Source organism: Leucopleurus acutus (assembly GCF_964270905.1).
Source record: "Leucopleurus acutus genome assembly, chromosome: 7".
NCBI lineage: Eukaryota > Metazoa > Chordata > Mammalia > Artiodactyla > Delphinidae > Leucopleurus > Leucopleurus acutus.
The window spans coordinates 64,913,071-64,932,180 of record NC_139150.1 but is presented as its reverse complement, the minus strand read 5'-3'; the positions used below and the strand labels follow the sequence as shown (position 1 = coordinate 64,932,180).

The following is a 19,110-nucleotide window of genomic DNA, read 5'->3' as shown; positions in this document are numbered from 1 at the left end:
TGTCAGGCCTGACCCTCCAAGGTGGGAGAGCCGAGAGCAGGACGTTGGACCACCAGACACCTACTGGCCCCACACAATATCAATTGGCAAGAATTCTCCGAGACATCTCCAACTCAATGCTAAGACCCGGATCCACCCAACGGCCAGCAAGCTCCAGTGCTGGACATCCCATTCCAAACCACTAGCAAGACAGGAACACAACCCCACCCATTAGCAGAGAGGCTGCCTAAAATCATAATAAGTCCACATACACCCCAAAACACACCACCAGACACGGTCTTTCCCACCAGAAAGACAAGATCCAGCCCCACCCAACAAAACACAGGCACCAGTCCCCTCCACCAGGAAGCCTACACAAGCCACTGAAACAACCTCATTCACTGCGGGCAGACACCAAAAACAATGGGAACTACAAGCCAGCAGCCTGCAAAAAGGAGACCCCAAACACAGTAAGTTAAACAAAATGAGAAGACACAGAAATATGCAGCAGATGAAGGAGCAAGGTAAAAACCCACCAGACCAAACAAAAGAAGAGGAAATAGGCAGTCTACCTGAAAAAGAATTCAGAGTAATGACAGTAAAGATGACCTAAAATCTTGGATATAGAATGGAGAAAATACAAGAAACGTTTAACAAGGACCTATAAGAACTAAAGAACAAACAAAAGATGAAAAACAAAATAAATAAAATTTAAAATTCTCTAGAAGGAATCAATAGCAGTATAACTGAGGAAGAAGAATGGATAAGTGATCTGGAAGATAAAATAGTGGAAATAACTGCAGCAGAGCCGAATAAAGAAAAAATAATGAAAAGAATTGAGGACAGCCTCAGAAACTTCTGGGACAACATTAAACACCCCAACATTCGAATCATAGGGGTTCCAGAAGAATAAGAGAAAAAGAAAGGGTCTGAGAAAATATTTAAAGAGATTATAGTTGAAAACTTCCCTAACATGGGAAAGGAAATAGTCAATCAAGTCTGGGAAGTGCGGAGAGGCCCATACAGGGTAAATCCAAGGAGAAACACACCAAGACACACACTAATCAAACTATCAAAAATTAAATACAAAGAAAAACAATTAAGCAGCAAGAGAAAAGCAACAAATAACATACAAGGGAATTCCCATAAAGTTAACAGCTGATCTTTCAGCAGAAATTCTGCAAGCCAGAAGGGAGTGGCAGGAAATGTTCAAAGTGCTGAAAGGGAGAAACTTACAACCAAGATTACTCTACCAGGCAAGGTACTCATTCAGATTCGACAGAAAAATTAAAACCTTTACAGACAAGCAAAAGCTAAGAGAATTCAGCACCATTAAGCCAGCTATACAACAAATGCTAAGGGAACTTCTCTAGGCAGGAAACACAAGAGAAGGAAAAGACCTACAAAAACAAACCCAAAACAATTAAGAAAATGGTAATAGGAACACACCTATGGACAATTACCTTAAATGTAAATGGATTAAATGCTCCAACCAAAAGACACAGACTGGCTGAATGGATACAAGAACAAGACCCGTACACATGCTGTCTACAAGAGACCCACTTCAGACCTAGGGACACATACAGACAGAAAGTGAGGCGATGGAAAAAGATATTCCATGCAAATGGAAATCAAAAGAAAGCTGGAGTGGCAATTCTCATATCAGACAAAATAGACTTTAAAATAAAGACTATTACAAGAGACAAAGAAGGACACTACGTAATAATCAAGGGATCAATCTGAGAAGAAGATATAACAATTGTAAATATTTATGTACCCAACATAGAAGCACCTCAATACATAAGGCAAATGCTAACAGCCATAAAAGGGGAAATCACCAGTAAAACAATAATAGTAGGGGACTTTAACACCCCACTTTCACCAATGGACAGATCATCCAAAATTAAAATAAATAAGAAAACACAAGCTTTAACTGACACATTAGACAAGATGGACTTAATTGATATTTATAGGACATTCCATCCAGAATCAACAGAATACACTTTCTTCTCAAGTGCTCATGGAACATTCTCCAGGATAGATCATATCTTGGGTCACAAATCAAGCCTTGGTAAATTTAAGAAAATTGAAATCATATCAAGTATCTTTTCCGACCACAATGCTATGAGACTATATATCAATTACAGGAAAAAAAAACTGTAAAAAATACAAACGCATGGAGTTTACACAAAAATCTGAAAGAGAAATTAAGGGAACACTCCCATTTACCACTGCAACAAAAAGAATAAAATACCTAGGAATAAACCTACCTAAGGAGACAAAAGACCTGTATGCAGAAAACTATAAGACACTGATGAAAGAAATTAAACATGATACAAACAGATAGAGAGATATACCATGTTCTTGGATTGGAAGAATCAACATTGTGAAAACGACTATACTACCCAAAGCAATCTACAGATTCAATGCAATCCCTATCAAACTACCAATGGCATTTTTTACAGAACTAGAACAAAAAATTTCATAATGTGTATGGAAACATAAAAGACCCCAAATAGCCAAAGCAATTCTGAGAAAGAAAAACGTAGCTGGAGGAAACGTAGCCCCCTTACTTCAGACTATTCTACAAAGCTACAGTAATAAAGATAGTATGGTACTTGCATAAAAACAGAAATATAGATCAATGGAACAGGATAGGAAGCCCAGAGATAAACCCACACAATATGGTCACCTTATCTTTGACAAAGGAGGCAAGTATATACTATGGAGAAAAGACAGCCTCTTAAGGAAGTGGTGCTGGGAAAACTGGACAGCTACATGTAAAAGAATGAAATTACAACACTTCCTAACCATCATACACAAAAATAAACTCAAAATGGATTAAAGACATAAATGTAAGGCCAGACACTATCAAACTGTTAGAGGAAAACATAGGCAGAACACTCTATGACATAAATCACAGCAAGATCCTTTTTGACGCACCTCCTAGAGAAAAGGAAATAAAAACAAAAATAAACAAATGGGACCTAAGGAAACTTAAAAGTTTTTGCACAGCAAAGGAAACCATAAACAAGACGAAAATTCAACCCTCACAATGGGAGAAAATATTTGTAAATGAATCAATGGACAAAGGATTAATCTCCAAAATATACAAGCAGCTCATGCAGCTCAACATCAAAAAAACAAACAACCCAATCCAAAAATGGGTGGAAGACCTAAATAGACGCTTCTCCAAAGAAGATATACAGATTGCCAACAAACACAAGAAAGGATGCTCAACATCACTAATCATTAGAGAACGGCAAATCAAAACTACAGTGAGATATCATCTCACACCAGTCAGAATGGCCATCATGAAAAAACTACAAACTATAGGGCTTCCTGGTGGCACAGTGGTTGAGAGTCTGCCTGCCGATGCAGGGGACACGGGTTTATGCCCCGGTCCGGGAAGATCCCACATGCTGCAGAGCGGCTGGGCCCGTGAGCCATGGCCGCTGAGCCTGCGCGTCCGGAGCCTGTGCTGTGCAATGGGAGAGGCCACAACAGTGAGAGGCCTGCGTACCGCAAAAAAAAAAAAAAAAACATAAAACCTACAAATTATAAATGCTGGGAGGGTATGGAGAAACGGGAACCCTCTTGCACTGTTGGTAGGAATGTAAACTGATACAGCCACTATGGAGAAAAGTGTGGAAGTAAAAACAGAACTACCATACAACCCAGCTATCCTACTATTGGGCATATACCCTGAGAAAACCATAATTCAAAAAGAGACATGTACCACAATGTTCACTGCAGCACTATTTACAGTAGCCAGGACACGGAAGCAACCTAAGTGTCCATCGACAGATGAATGGATCAAGAAGATGTGGCACATATATACAATGGAATATTACTCAGCCATAAAAATAACAAAATCAAGTTATTTGTAGTGAGGTGGATGGAACTAGAGCCTATCATACAGAGTAAAGTAAGTCAGAAAGAGAAAAATACCATATGCTAACACACATATATGGAATCTTAAAAAAAAAATTGTTCTGATGTACCTAGGGGCAGGACAGGAATAAAGACGCAGACATAGAGAATGGACTTGAGGACACGGGGAGGGGGAAGGGTAAGCTGGGATGAAGTGAGAGAGTTAAACTGACATATATACACTACCAAATGTAAAATAGATAGCTAGTGGGAAGCAGCCGCACAGCACAGGGAGATCAGCTCCATGCTTTGTGACCACCTAGAGGGGTGAGATAGGCAGTGTGGGAGGGAGACACAAGAGGGAGGGGATATGGGGATATATGTATACGTATAGCTCACTTACTTTGTTATACAGCAGAAACTAACACAATATTGTGAAGCAGCTGTACTCCAATAAAGATGTTAAAATAATAAAATAAAATAAAAATGGGCAGAAGGACTAAATAGACATTTTTCCAAAGAGGACATCAAAATGGTCAACAGACACATGAGAAGATGTTCAACATCACTAATCATCAGGGAAATGCAAAACCACAATGGGATATCACCTCACACCTGTTATGATGGCTATCATCAAGAAGACAAGAGACAACAGGTGCTGGTGAGGCTGTGGTGAAAAAGAAACCCTTATACAATATTGGGGAGAATGTAAATTAGTCCAACCACTCAGGAAAACAATATGAAAGTTCCTCCAAAAATTAAAAATAGACCTACCATACGATCCAGGAGTTCCACTTCTCAAAATATACCCAAAGGAAATAAAAACAGTAATTCAATGAGATATATACACTCCCATGTTTACTACACCACTAGTCACAATAGCCAAAATATGGAAACAACCCAAATGCCCATCAACAAATAAATGGGTAAAAAACATGTACATTACAATGTAATATTTTTCACCCATGAAAAAGGAGTACATCCTGCCATTTGTGACAACATGAATGAACTTTGAACACACTACATTAAGCAATATAAGCCAGACAGAGAAAGACAAGTACCGTATGATAGCACTGATGTGCAAAATCTAAAAAACCAAACAGGTTAAATGTACAAAGTTGTAACAACTACTAAAATAAACATAGAGATCTCATAGACAATAAGATTGTACTATAAGTATGTGATATAATAAATATCATTACAATGGCAACCATATTACAATATGTTAATGTATCAAAGTTATACAATGTATATGTTAAATTTACACATTATGTGTCAAATTTATACAATTAAAAAAACAGATAGGAATTGAAGAAGTTGGAAGACTCACACTACCTGATTTCACGATGTACCAAAAACCTAAAGAAATCAAATCAGGGTGGTACTGAAAAAAGAACAGACACATAAATAAATGAAATAGATGAGAAAGTCTAAAAACAGACACACAAATACAATCAATTGATTCCCGAGAAAGGTGCAAAGGCACTTCAATAGATAAAGGATAGTCTTTAAACAAATAGTACTGGAACATGGACATCCACGTGCAAAAAAAAGGACACTAACCCACACCTCACACCTTTATAAAAATTAACTCAAAATGGATCATAGATCTATACGTAAAACCTAAAATTATACAACATCTAGAAGAAAACATAGGAAGAAATCCTGGTGACGCTGCACTAGGGAAAGAGTTCTTAGATACAATAATAAAAGCACAATACACAAAAGAAAAAAACTGATAAACTGAACTTCATAAAAATTTAAAATGTTTGCTCTGCAAAAGTACTTTTAGGAGAATGGGAAAGAATATTTGCAAATCACATATCTGACAAATGACTTGTATCAGAATATATAAACACCACTGGAAATTCAGCAATAAGAAAACAAACAACCTAATTACAAAGCGGGCAAAAGATATGAACATATAACTCACCAAAGAAGATATACAGATGGCAAAAAAGCATATGAAAAAATGCTCAACATTATTATTCATCAGGGAAAATGTAAATTAAAACCATAATGACATACCACTACACCCCTATCAGAATGGCTAAAAAGAAAAAGAAAAAATGATGAAACCACATGCTGGCACAGATGCAGAGCAATGAGAACTCTCTTACATTGTTAGTGAGAAGGCAAAACGATACAGTCACTTGGGAACAATTTGATAGTTTCATATAAAGTTAAATATATACTTACCATGTAACCCAGAAATCAGACTCCTAAGTATTCACCCAAGAAAAATTAAAACTTATGATCACACAAAAACCTATCCATGAATGTTTAAAGCATCTTTAATCATAATTGTAAAATTAAAACAACCCAAAGTCCCATCTGCAAGTATGTGGATAAACAAACAGTGCTACATCCATACAATGGAATATTACTCAGCAGTAAAAATGAGTGAGCGACTGATACAAGCAATGATGTGAATAATTTCCAAACATATTTTGTTGAGTGAAGTAAGACCTAAAATGCTACATACTGTATGATTCCATTTATATGACATTCTGGAAAAGGCAAAACTGTAGGGATGCAACAAACCTGCAGTTCCATATTCAGTTGTTTTTTCACAAAGGGACCAGGGCTACTAAATGAGGTGTGGGAACAACAAATGCAGGGAGAAAATGAACCTCAGCCTCCATCTAACATCATACACAAAAATTAATCTGAGATGGCTCACAGACCTAGACATAAAAGTTAAAACTGGGCTTCCCTGGTGGCGCAGTGGTTAAGAGTCCGCCTGCCGATGCAGGGGACACAGGTTCGTGCCCTGGTCTGGGAAGATTCCACATGCCGCGGAGCAGCTAGGCCCATGAGCCATGGCCGCTGAGCCTGTGCGTCCGGAGCCTGTGCTCCGCAACGCGAGAGGCCACAACAGTGAGAGGCCCACGTACCGCAAAAAAAAAAAAAAAAAAAAAAAAAAGTTAAAACTACAAAACCTTTACAAGAAATGATACATTATCTTCACAACCTCGGGGTATAGAAAAATTGCTTACCACATAAAAATAAAATACTCAAAAGAGTAAAAGATGTATAAGTTGAACTTCGCCAAAATTTTAAAACTTGTGATCATCAAAAGAAACATTAAAAAATGAAAAGAAAAGTGAGATATTGAAAAAAAATTTGTGATACTTATGTATGACAAAGAATTTACTATATCCAGAATTTATAAAGAAATTTTACAAATCAACAAAAACACAAACAACCCAATTTTTTTCATGTACAAACACCTGAAGAGACATTTCACGAAAGAAGATATATAAATGGCAATAAGAACATGAAAAGTGCTCAACATCATTAATCACCAAGAAAATGTGAATTAAAACCACCATGAAATCCCATTTTAAAACAACTAGAATGGCTAAAATTTAAAAGATTGACAATGCCAAATTTTGCAGAGGATGTAGAACAATGAAAACTCTCATAAACTGATGGTAGAAATATAAAACGATAGAACCATTTTGGAAAAAAGTTTGATAGTTTTTAATAAATATACACCTATCTTATGATCTAGCAACTACACTCTTAACTTAAAAAAAAAGAAAAAATATGTCAATAAAATACTTATACAATGTTTGTAGCAATTTTATTTACAATAGCCAAAAACTGGAAGAAAGACAAGTATCCATCAATTCACAATTTATCAAATTGTGGTATAATTATAAAATGGAATACTACTCAACTATAAAAGAGAATGAACTACTGATAAACACAACAACAGGATGAATATCAAAAAACATGCTGAGTGAAATAAGCCAACCACCAAAGACTACATACTGAATGATTCCATTGAGATGAAATTCTAGAACAAATGAAAGTAATCTATGATGACAGGTATGAGAACAATGGTTGCCTATGGGGAGTGGAAACTGACTGGAAGAGGTCACAAAAGAACTTTCTGAGGTAATCAAAATCTTTAAGTCTTCAATGGGGTGATGGGTAGATGGGTGCTTACATTGATCAATCATCGACTGGTACACTTAAGATCTGTTCATTTCACTGCATGTCAATGTTACCTCTAAAAAAACTATTTAGGTCTTTTACTATAGTGGTAGAAAGTGCAGAACATATCACATGGCACCGTGCAAGTAGTGAACAAAAGGCCACTTTTAGAGAATGTATGAATTCATTCAAATTCATAAAGAAATGCTTAATTTCATATAGGGTCCAAATGCTTGGGAAAACAGAATGGTCTTATTTTAAGCAATCTGAAACTGTTGGCTACTTTTTAAAATTTGGTTTCTGGAGAAATAAGGAGATTAGTTCAAGATGGCGGAGTAGAAGGACGCGCTCTCACTCCCTCTTGCAAGAGCACCGGAATCTCAACTAACTGCTGAACAGTCATCAACAGGAAGACACTGGAACTCACCAAAAAAGATACCCCACATCCAAAGACAAAGGAAAAGCCACAATGAGATGGTAGGAGGGGCGCAATCACAATAAAATCGAATCCCATAACTGCTGGGTGGGTGACTCACAAACTGGAGAACACTTACACCACAGAAGTCCACCCACTGGAGTGAAGGTTCTGAGCCCCACGTTAGGCTTCCCAACCTGGGGGCCCGGCAAGGGAAGGAGGAATTCCTAGAGAATCATACTTTGAAGGCTAACGGGATTTGATTGCAGGACTTCGACAGCACTGGGGGAAACAGAGACTCCACTCTTGGAGGGCACACACAAAGTAGTGTGCACATAGGGTCCCAGGGGAAGGAGCAGTGACCCCAGAGGAGCCTGAATCAGACCTATCTTCTAGAGTTGGAGGGTCTCCTGCAGAGGTGGGGGGTGGTTGTGTCTCACAGTGAGGACAAGGACACTGGAAGCAGAAATTCTGTGAAGTACTCCTTGACGTGAGTTCTCCCAGAGTCCACCATTAGCCCCACCAAGGCGCCTGCGGGACTCAGGCCAAACAATCAACAGGGAGGGAACTCAGCCCCACCCATCAGCAGACAAGCAGATTAAAGTTTCACTGAGCTCTGCCCACCAGAGCAAAACCCAGCTCTACCTAACACCAGTCCCAAGAGGCTTGCACAATCCTCTTAGATAGCCTCATCCACCAGACGGCAGAAAGCAGAAGCATGAAAAACTACAATCCTGTGGCCTGTGGAACAAAAACCACATTCACAGATAGACAGACAAAATAAAAAGGCAGAGGACTATGTACCAGATGAAGGAACAAGATAAAACCCCAGAAAAGCAACTAAATGAAGTGGAGATAGGCAACTTTCCGGAAAAAGAATTCAAAATAATGATAGTGAAGATGATCCAGGACTTCAGAAAAAGAATGGAGACAAAGTTCAAGAAGATGCAAAAACTGTTTAACAAAGACCTGGAAGAATTAAAGGACAAACACCTAGAAGAATTAAAGAACAAACAAACAGAGGTGAACAATACAATTACTGAAATGAAAAACACACTAGAAGGAATCAATAGCAGAATAACTGAGGCAGAAGAATGGATAAGTCACCTGGAGGACAAAACGGTGGAATTCACTGCTGCAAAGCAGAATAAAGAAAAAAGAATGAAAAGAAATGAAGACAGCCTAAGACACCCCTGGGACCACATTAAATTAAGAGACCTCTGCACCAACAATCAAATCACAGGGGTCCCAGAAGAAGAAGAAAAAAAGAAAGGGTCTGAGAAAATATTTGAAGAGATTATAGTTGAAAACTTCCCTAACATGGGAAAGGAAATAGTCAATCAAGTCCAGGAAGCATGGAGAGTCCCAGGCAGGATACACCCAAGGAGAAACATGCTGAGACACACAGCAATCTCACTGACAAAAATTAAAGACAAAGGAAAATTATTAAAAGCAACAAGGGAAAAACAACAAATAACATAACAAGGGAATTCCCACAAAGTTAACAGCTGATTTCTCAGCAGAAACTCTACAAGCCAGAAGGGAGTGGCATGATATATTTAAAGTGATGAAAGGGAAGAACCTACAACCAAGATTACTCTACCTGGCAAGGATTGCATTCAGATTCAACGGAGAAATCAAAAGCTTTATAACAAGCAAAAGCTAAGAGAATTCAGCACCACCAAACAAGCTCTAAAGCAAATGCTAAAGGAACTTCTCTAAGTGGGAAACACAAGAGGAGAAAAGCACCTAAAAAAACAAACCCAAAACAATTAAGAAAATGGTAATAGGAACATACATACCAATAATTACTGTGAATGTGAATGGATTAAATACACCAATCAAAAGACAAGGCTCACTGAATGGATACAAACACAAGACGCATATATATGCTGTCTACAAGGGACCCACTTCAGACCTAGGGACACATACAGACTGAAAGTGAGGGGATGGAAAAAGATATTCAATGCAAATGGAAATCAAAAGAAAGCTGGAGTAGCAATACTCATACCAGATAAAATAGATTTTAAAATAGACTATTACAAGAGACAAGGAAGGACACTACATGATGATCAGGGGCTCAAGCCAAGAAGATATATCAATTATAAATATATACGCACCCAACATAGGAGCACCTCAATACATAAGGCAAACGCTAACAGCTATAAAAGAGGATATCAACAGGAACAAAATAATAGTGGGGGACTTTAGACCTCAATTACACCAATGGACAGATCATCCAGACAGAAAATAAATAAGGAAACACAAGCTTTAAATGACACAATAGACCAGATAGATTTAATTGATATTTATAAGACATTCCACCCAAAAGTGGCACAATACACTTTCTTCTCAAGTGCACATGGAACATTCTCCAGGACAGATCACAACTTGGGTCACAAAAAAACCCTCGGTAAATTTAAGAAAATGGAAATCATATGAAGCATCTTTTCTGAACACAATGCTATAAGATTAGAAATTAATTACAGGGAAAAAAACGTAAAAAACACAAACACAGGGAAGGTAAACAACCAAGAGATCACTGAATAAATCAAAGAGGAAATCAAAAAATACCTAGAGGGCTTCCCTGGTGGCGCAGTGGTTGAGAGTCTGCCTACCAATGCAGGGGACGTGGGTTCGTGCCCTAGTCCGGGAGGATCCCATATGCCGCGGAGCGGCTGGGTCCGTGAGCCATGGCTGCTGAGCCTGCACATCTGGAGCCTGTGCTCCGCGACAGGAGAGGCCACAGCAGTGAGAGGTCCACGTACCGCAAAAAAAAAAAAAAAAAACCTAGAGACAAATGACAATGAAAACATGACAATCCAAAACCTATGGGATGCAGCAAAAGCAGTTCTAAGTGGGAAGTTTATAGCAATACATTCCTTCCTCAAGAAACAAGAAAAATCTCAAATAAATAATCTAACTTTACACCCAAAGGAACTAAAGAAAGAAGAACAAACAAAACCCAAAGTAAGCAGAAGGAAAGAAATCATAAAGATCAGAGCAGAAATAAATGAAATAGAAACAAAGAAAACAATAGCAGAGATCAATAAAACTAAAAGCTGGTTCTTTGAGAAGATAAACGAAATTGATAAACCATTGGCCAGACTCATCAAGAAAGAGAGGGAGAGGACTCAAATCAATAAAATGAGAAATGAAAAAGAAGTTACAACAGACAGTGCAGAAATACAAAGCATCCTAAGAGACTACTACAAGCAACTCTATGCCAGTAAAATGGACAACCTGGAAGAAATGAACAAATTCTTGGAAAGGTATCACCTTCCAAGACTGAACCAGGAAGAAATAGAAAATATGAACACACCAATCACAAGTAATGAAATTGAAACTGTGATTAAAAATCCAGGACCAGATGGCTTCACAGGTGAATTCTATCAAACATTTAGAGAAGAGCTAACACCTGTCCTTCTCAAACTCTTCCAAATAATTGCAGAGGAAGGAACACTCACAAACTCATTCTATGAGGCCACCATAACCCTGATACCAAAACTAGACAAAGATGTCACAAAATAAGAAAATTACAGACCAATATCACTGATGAATATAGATGCAAAAATCCTCAACAAAATACTAGCAAACAGAATCCAACAACACATTAAAAGGATCCTACACCATGATTAAGTGGGATTTATCCCAGGGATGCAAGGATTCTTCAATATAGGCAAATCAATCATGTGATAAACCATATTAACAAATTGAAGAATAAAAACCATATGATCATCTCAATAGATGCAGAAAAAGCTTTTGAAAAAATTCAACACCGATTTATGATAAAAACTTTCTGGAAAGTGGGCATAGAGGGAACTTACCTCAACATAATAAAGGCCATATATGACAACCCACAGCAAACATCATTCTCAATGGTGAAAAACTGAAAGCATTTCATCTAATATCAGGAAAAAGACAAGGTGGCCCACTCTCACCACTATTATTCAACATAGTTTCGGAAGTTTTAGCCACAGCATTCAGAGAAGAAAAAGAAATAAAAGGAATCTAAATCAGAAAAGTAGTAAAACTGTCACTGTTTGCAGATGACATGATCCTATACATAGAGAACCCTAAAGATGCCACCAGAAAACTACTAAAACTAATCAATGAATTTGGTAAGATTCCAGGATACAAATTTAATGCACAGAAATCTCTTGCCTTCCTATACACTAACAACAAAAGATCAGAAAGAGAAATTAAAGAAACACTCCCATTCACCATTGCAACAAAAGAATAAAATACCTAGGAATAAACCTACCTAAAGAGGTAAAAGACCTGTACTCAGAAAACTATAAGACACTGATGAAAGAAATCAAAGATGACACAATCAGATGGAGAGATATACCATGTTCTTGGATTGGAAGAATCAACACTGTGAAAATGACTATACTAACCAAAGCTATCTACAGATTCAAAGCAATCCCTATCAAATTACCAATGGCATTTTTTACAGAACTAGAACAAAAAACCTTCAAATTTGTATGGAGACTGAAAAGACCCCGAATAGCCAAAGCAGTCTTGAGGGAAAAAAACGGAGCTGGAGTAATCAGAATCCCTGACTTCAGACTATACTACAAAGCTACAGTCATGAAGACAATATAGTACTGGCACAAAAACAGAAATATAGATCAATGGAACAGGATAGAAAGCTCAGAGATAAACCCACACACCTATGGTCAATTAATCTATGACAAAGGAGGCAAAGGTATACAATGGAGAAAAGATAGCCTCTTCAATAAGTGATGCTGGAAAAACTGGACAGCTACATGTAAAAGAATAAAATTAGAATACTCCCTAACACCATACACAAAAATAAACTCAAAATGGATTAGAGACCTAAATATAAGCCCGGACACTACGAAACTCTTAGAGGAAAATATAGGAAGAACACTGTTTCACATAAATCACAGCAAGACCTTTTTTGACACACCTTCTAGAAGTAAAAACAAAAATAAACAAATGGGACCTAATGAAACTTAACGAGCTTTTGCACAGCAAAGGAAATGATAAACAAGACGAAAAGACAACCCTCAGAATGGGAGAAAATATTTGCAAACGAGTCAACAAAGGATTAATCTCCAAAATATATAAACACCTCATGCAGCTCAATATTAAAAGAACAAACAACCCCATTAAAAAATAGGCAGGAGACCTATATAGACATTTCTCCAAAGAAGACATACAGATGGCAAGAAGCACATGAAAAGCTGCTCAACAACACTAATCATTAGAGAAATGCAAATCAAAACTACAGTGAGGTATCACCTCACACCAGTTAGAACGGCCATCATCAAAAAATCTACAAACAATAAATGCTGGAGAGGGTGTGGTGAAAAGGGAACACTTCTGCACTGTTGGTGGGAATGTAAATTGATACAGCCACTATGAAGAACAGTATGGAGGTTCCTTAAAAAACTAAAAATAGAATTACCATATGACCCAGCAATCCCACTACTGGGCGTATACCCTGGGAAAACCATAATTCAAAAAGACACATGCAGGGCTTCCCTGGTGGCGCAGTGGTTGAGAGTCCGCCTGCCGATGCAGGGGACACGGGTTCGTGCCCTGGTCCGGGAAGATCCCACGTGCCGCAGAGTGGCTGGGCCCATGAGCCATGGCCACTGAGCCTGCGTGTCCGGAGCCTGTGCTCCGCAACGGGAGAGGCCACAGCAGTGAGGGGCCCGCGTACCGCAAAAAAACAAACAAACAAAAAGAAAAAAAAAGACACATGCACCTCAGTGTTCATTGCAGCACTATTTACAATAGCCAGGTCATGGAAGCAACCTAAATGACATCAACAGACAAATGGATAAAGAAGATGTGGTACACGTATACAATGGAATATTACTCAGCCATAAAAATGGAACAAAATTGGGTCATTTGCAGAGATGTGGATGGACCTAGAGACTGTCATACAGAGTGAAGTAAGTCAGAAAGAGAAAAACAAATATTGTATATTAACGCATATATGTGGAATCTAGAAAAATGGCAAAGATGAACCGGTTTGCAAAGCAGAAATAGAGACACAGATGCAGAGAACAAATGTACGGACACCAAAGGGGTAAAGTGGGTGGTGGGGAGGCATGATGGTGGTGGATGAATTGGGAGATTGGGATTGACATGTATATACTAATATGTATAAAACAGATAACCAATAAGAACCTGCTGTATAAAAAATAAATAAAATTCAAAAGAAAAAGAAAAAGGAAAAAAAATTTAAAGTGAACGACAAAATAAATAAATAAATAAAAATAAAGTAAAATAAGATGCGGTTTCCTTTTTTAATTAGACTTGCCAAGATAAGCATGAGTGGATCAAATAAAGAAGATATATACCGAATGAAGTATGGGAAAAATATACAGCCTTCTGGTTTCTAAGTATCTTATCTTGAGAACAAGTGACCTATTATTAAATTCAATACACAAAAAAGTACACACTATCTTTGTTATTCCTCATTGTGCAGGGATGACAGTTAACCATATAAATTATGTTGACAATATTTTGTACTGGAAAAAAATATGGTTCTGTTAAGTACCCATAATTTCTGTTCTCAATCGAATCCAACATAGAAGACATATTATATCTCACAGACAATACTTTGCTATAGGGTCTACAACTACAACTCTAGTCCTTCAACAATGTTAGGAGGTATGACAAATTTCAACCCCACATGAATTAAAATCATGGTTCACATAGAAACCCCCACGAATGGAATAACCTGGATCAAAGGATATCTACACTAAAACAGACAATATTTTACCCAAGTTTCTTAACCTTTATTTCTAAAATAAGGGAAATAGGGGCTTCCCTGGTAGCGCAGTGGTTGAGAGTCCGCCTGCCGATGCAGGGGACACGGGTTCGTGCCCCGGTCCGGGAAGATCCCACATGCCGCGGAGCCGCTGGGCCCGTGAGCCATGGCCGCTGAGCCTGCGCGTCCGGAGCCTGTGCTCCGCAACGGGAGAGGCCACGGCAGTGAGAGGCCCGCGTACCGCAAAAAATAATAATAATAAAATAAAATAAGGGAAATACAATTTTAGTATTTAATTGATCCACATATTCTAGGATGTTTTAACCAGAAACCCATCTACTTCCAAACTTAAATAAAAGACAATCCGTAATACGCCAGAGTGCACACAGGCCCATTTGTGTGTGTGTGTGTGTGTTTGCATGATCACATGTATGTGTACCTAACAAGTAAGTTCTGTGTGGCTCTCCAAAGTTGTAACTGACTTGCCATGGGTACTGAAAGAAAACACTCGTAAGTAAAAGACTTGAGCATTCCATTTTAAAGCTCTTTGTGGAAGTAGCATACCTGTGCCCTCTTCTGTACCTCCACGAGGAGTTCGGAGTACTGCAGCTCCAGTTCCTTCTTTTGCTTGTGCCAGCAGCTCTCCTGGGCTTTGATCTGCTCTGCCACTTTGTTAAAGGTGTCTTCCTGGGTTTGCTGAAGCTCTCTCATCGTATCAGACTTGTTTTTACAGATATACTCTAGATGACTTATCTAAATGGGGAAATGCAACAAATAAGATAGGCTCACAAACAAGTTCTTTGTATCATCTCCCCCAAAAGCTATTCCAGAATTTTCTACTACATTTTATTCCTTAAGATCATATAAAAATTTTAAGTTAAAATGAAAAAAAAATTAAGAAACAGGAATTAGTAGAACAAAATTATATTTTAGCAGAAAATGTGTGAATTGCATGTATAGATGACATCTATTCTTTTTCTCTAATAAAGTTACTTATTCTATAATCAATTTTACTGAGAAAATTAAGAAGAATATTTTAACCTCTAGAAGCAAAGCTCAAACTGTTCAGATACCTCAATGGGAAAGAAGTATTTAAATGAGATTTACAAATCTACAAACATTTTACATATAACAAAGAAGAATGTTCCGACCATTTTTTATTTCACATTCAAAACGCTGGAGAGAAAATCCTCATCATCTAATGTGTATGACAATTAATGATGTTTGAAACTAGGAAAAACTATTGAAACACAATACCATCTCAGAGGATTAAAACATGTACTCATTTTCATTATCAGTACTTTTCAAATCCGTTATACACAGAGTCACAATCAAGAACAGCATCTCCACTTCTCACAATTTATTCCCTCATTTCCTCAATCCTACTTCTCAGTGCCTATGATTGTTCGCCAATCAGACCAAGACAAAATGCTCTTACTCTAAAACTGGACCGAGATGCTGATTACTTCAACAGAAGTAATGAAAAAAAAAACTTAGGGAACAGTTTTTCTGTGTCCCTTAAGAGCAAATGTCACTGCAACTAAGATCTGGAAACTAGATCACATAAATATAGTTCTGACTAGTTCCAAAGACCTGGGATAAGAATCAATACCTTAAATGGAGGAATACATTGGACTGCTAAGCCACTTTCATTTTCAATAACCAAAACGAGGTTTTTAAATTTTTTTTTGGAAAGACTGAATTCCTAGGTTTGTGAATGATAAAGGCACCATAATAGTCTACTGTTTTCTCCTACAATATATCCTTCTTACATTCTAAAGCACTGAATGGGTTTTGCAATATACAGTTTGTTATATTACAAGAAATATCATAAACATAAGTTTTAAATTTTAAGTGCTTTTAAAGTAACACCTCATTATTTCCTGAGCAAAGAATTTTAAGATCATGTTTTGAATAACTGTATCTTGTTCCTATTTTATGCTAACATAAAGTGTTGGTTTATTAATGTAAATGACTAAGTTCTTTGAATTGCTTCATCAGTAAGATTAATTTATTTTCTTTTAATTAGGTCCCTGTGGCTAACACTGGCTAGCAGTATTAGCATGTCCTGAACAGAAAGTGGAGCTCAGAGACTTCATACAGACTTCAGTCACATTTACATGCCCATAGCAATGGCATCAAACTGAGTTGTAGACAAGCCATAATTAATGGTATTGAATTATTAACACCCAAATTCTTTTTGAAATAAGATGAATGTCAGCCCCTCTTAATGATACTGTGATGTGGACAAATGTCACTGAATTTAATAGAGGTATCTGGTGCCTGAGGACAGTTACCTTCTCATTAGCCCTGTTGAGGTCTACGATCAGGGCATCAACATTCTCCTGCAAAACTGCACAAAGCTCAGACCAAGAGAATTTATCCAGCATGCCTTCTGGTTGTTTTATGAGCACAGAGCCTGCTATCAAGTGCTGATACAAGGTATGAAGGAAGGTTAGCTTCTCCTACAAGAAAAAAAGAAATTAAATCCAGTATATAAACACCGTAAGAAGTAAAACACATAAGATACATGGTGAAGAATTTATTTCAAAAATCCTGGAAAGAAATGAAGATACTCAAGTATCAGAATATTGCCATTTTGGTGACTTTTTTTACATTCAAAATTAAGCATCAGGCAGAAACTTGAAATTGCTTACATTTATTTTCAAAACCGAAATCTCAAGTCTGGAAGCCAGAAGACCCGGGTTCTGACACCAGCTCTGCTACTGCTAAGGACGTGATCTGAGTAAGTGTCTGTTCAGACCTCAACTTCCCCAGCTGTAACATGAGGTATCTGGACTAGTTGTTTCTAAGCCCTTCTAACTGGAACTTAGTATGGAAATTCTATAATTTCATATTTACATTTACCAAAAAAGATGTTATTTAAGTCAAAAAACCAATATAAAGAGAAGAGCGTTACCCAGCTCTGTTGAAGAGAAAGTTATACCAATATCTGTACTTTACATGGACACAAGTATTCAGCTTTCCTCCTCCTCCAGAGATTCCAGTTTACTTACCACTTACAGGAAATCTATCCCAAGCCCCCTAGGCAAGGCAGACAGTGATATGAAAGAGATGGAAGATGGGCTCATTTTTCTTCCCCACTTAGAAGTTCATACCGTATTTGGCACACTGGGCATTTGTAGGTGTTTAAATATTACAAAGTTAACAGTCCAAAAAATGGACATAGCTGCCCAAGATATACTTCCAAAACTGTCTATTTAAAAATATGTTTTAAAAAATCCTTTAAAATTATATTGCCATTGTCATAGTTAAACCATCCATTGTTTAATGGCCTAGAAACTCTATACTGCAAATTCAGTAAAAAGCTGATCCCATCTTGAACACACAAGGAGAGTTTACTTACTAAAATGCTAAATGGCTCTCTTTATAAGGCATTTCATCTATAAAGTCAAAGAATGGAACTCAAGACAAGGTAATTGTGAGGCTGCAAAATGAGTATTTTATGTAGATAAAATAAGTTCCCTCAAGATTTTTTAACAGATCAGCAGGAAAACTTTTAAAAGAAGAAAATTTAAGAGGAAAAAATAGGAATTCTAATCTTCCAGATAAGAAAAACTGAATGTAGTATATGTAAAGATTTTATAGTTAGAAATTGTGGTGAAAGTTTTCCAATATATATAAAATTGTGCATCTTTAATTCTCCCTGTATGTCACCTTAGTTTTTTTTCCAAATATAACAATTTTAAAACCCAAAAATTTGAATATGTAGTTATATCCACAAACTTGAGTTAGGATATCAGAAGAGTCTTCATAAATATGCTATGTCTTTTTCTTTTTTAAGCAATTAAAGATGTCTTTTGCATTTTCAACCAAGTTGAGATGTTTAAAAATCTTATTAAATATAACTAACCAAACAGAATATTCAGGCACTAAAAATCGTTCCTCTCCACATTTTGCCAAGTGATCGAGTTCTTCCGAAAGGGTAATTCATTGTGTTGCCATCATGTCCTTCTCGCTTGGGCTGTGATGAACCGTGCATGATAATCATCCATTTGGCGTGAAAAGAGAATCTCAAGATCCAAAATCAATTCACACATGTTGAACCCAACCACAATGCTGTAGACATGCTGACTTTACAATACAGTCAGGCTTCTAGTTTCCTTTACTTTAATCATTATCT

General features: G+C 37.3%; 1 protein-coding gene across 1 annotated transcript in view; it reads right to left on the bottom strand.

Annotated features, from left to right (window-relative positions):
- Positions 1–19,110, bottom strand: part of CCDC171 (coiled-coil domain containing 171) — a gene marked incomplete at its 3' end in the record, with an annotated part of 361,839 nt that overhangs the window by 206,890 nt on the left and 135,839 nt on the right. The window contains exons 15-16 of the mRNA XM_082842979.1: positions 17,264–17,431; positions 15,531–15,719 (exon numbers count right to left, since the gene is read on the bottom strand). Of these exons, the coding sequence (XP_082699105.1) occupies positions 15,531–15,719; positions 17,264–17,431 (357 nt within the window). The remainder of the gene's footprint in view (positions 1–15,530; positions 15,720–17,263; positions 17,432–19,110) is intronic.